The 1,007-nt window shown below is 36.8% G+C and overlaps 1 protein-coding gene across 1 annotated transcript; it reads right to left on the bottom strand.

Moving 5' to 3' along the window:
• Positions 1-233: 233 nt before the first annotated feature.
• Positions 234-807, bottom strand: GCK72_008773 (uncharacterized protein; the record flags this gene model as incomplete). Its single annotated transcript, XM_053727038.1, has 3 exons — positions 234-612; positions 661-722; positions 766-807. The coding sequence occupies 3 exons, from the start codon at positions 805-807 to the stop codon at positions 234-236; spliced, it is 483 nt and encodes a 160-aa protein (XP_053586615.1).
• Between the last annotated feature and the right edge of the window lie 200 nt (positions 808-1,007).

Raw genomic sequence — 1,007 nt, 5'->3', positions numbered from 1 at the left:
CTTATTTTTCTTCTCAATATCGAAATTTTCAATATACATTTTCGAAGAAAAATTTAAAACATTTCAAAAAAAAAAGAATAAAATTGCTTAATTTTTTGAAGCCGGGCCTTGTCGGGACGGGCAGGCATTGACAAGTATGAAATTCACTTATGGAATATACTCGAAAGGGTCATTTTTAATACCAAAGTACAGAAATTGAAACTTTGGACTTTTATCTAGATCCCAAAAGATACTCAGACTTCCTTCTCAATGATCTTCTGCTCGTCATCAAACTCTATCACATTCTCCTCTTTCCTCGGCACCAAATAAATCGAACAATTCTTCATAATAGTATTCTCCGAGTCGATATTCAGAAGGGATGTGTCATGTGCACTCTCAATAGTCACTCCATCCATAATCAACTCATCAATCTGACTTCCCGAGAATGCTTCCGATTCAATCATTCCAATTTCTATAGACTCTTTGAAGTAGAGATGATCGATTTGATACATTTTCGAAAACGCTTTTCTCTCTATTCTTCCTATTTTAGTTTTATGAAAATAGATGTAGTCAATGTTTGTCAAATAGTGGAATGCTTCCATAGCAATGACGTCGATTTGAGAGTTGCGGAACCTTGAAAAACTATTATTAGTACAGTAATCCTACAGTAACCCAACTCACCATAAATGGTCGATATGAGACAACCCAGCAAAAGCGACAGGTGCCAAGGAGGAGATTGTGTACTGAAAAATATTGAGGTTGGGGGGACTAGTTATTCAAAACCACGGTTTCTAGTCCAGCAATTTGGTGTCTGGCGTAGAACTCCATAAAGTTGGGAACCTAGTTTATTGAAAGTTTTTGAGGCTGGCGTGCCGTCGGCGCGGTTTTCAAAAACTGCAACGATGTTTATTAGAGCTCCGTAAATCAGAAACTGCGCTCTATTGCACATTTGTTCTTTCTGGGAAAACTATATTTTATCGACCAGTTTTTTCTCTTTTTTTTTTCGAAATTTCGGTCCCCCATATATT

Source organism: Caenorhabditis remanei, chromosome III, assembly GCF_010183535.1.
Source record: "Caenorhabditis remanei strain PX506 chromosome III, whole genome shotgun sequence".
In the NCBI taxonomy this organism is placed as follows: Eukaryota; Metazoa; Nematoda; class Chromadorea; order Rhabditida; family Rhabditidae; genus Caenorhabditis; species Caenorhabditis remanei.
Note: the sequence above shows the minus strand (reverse complement) of the source record. Positions and strands in the feature narration are given on the sequence as shown.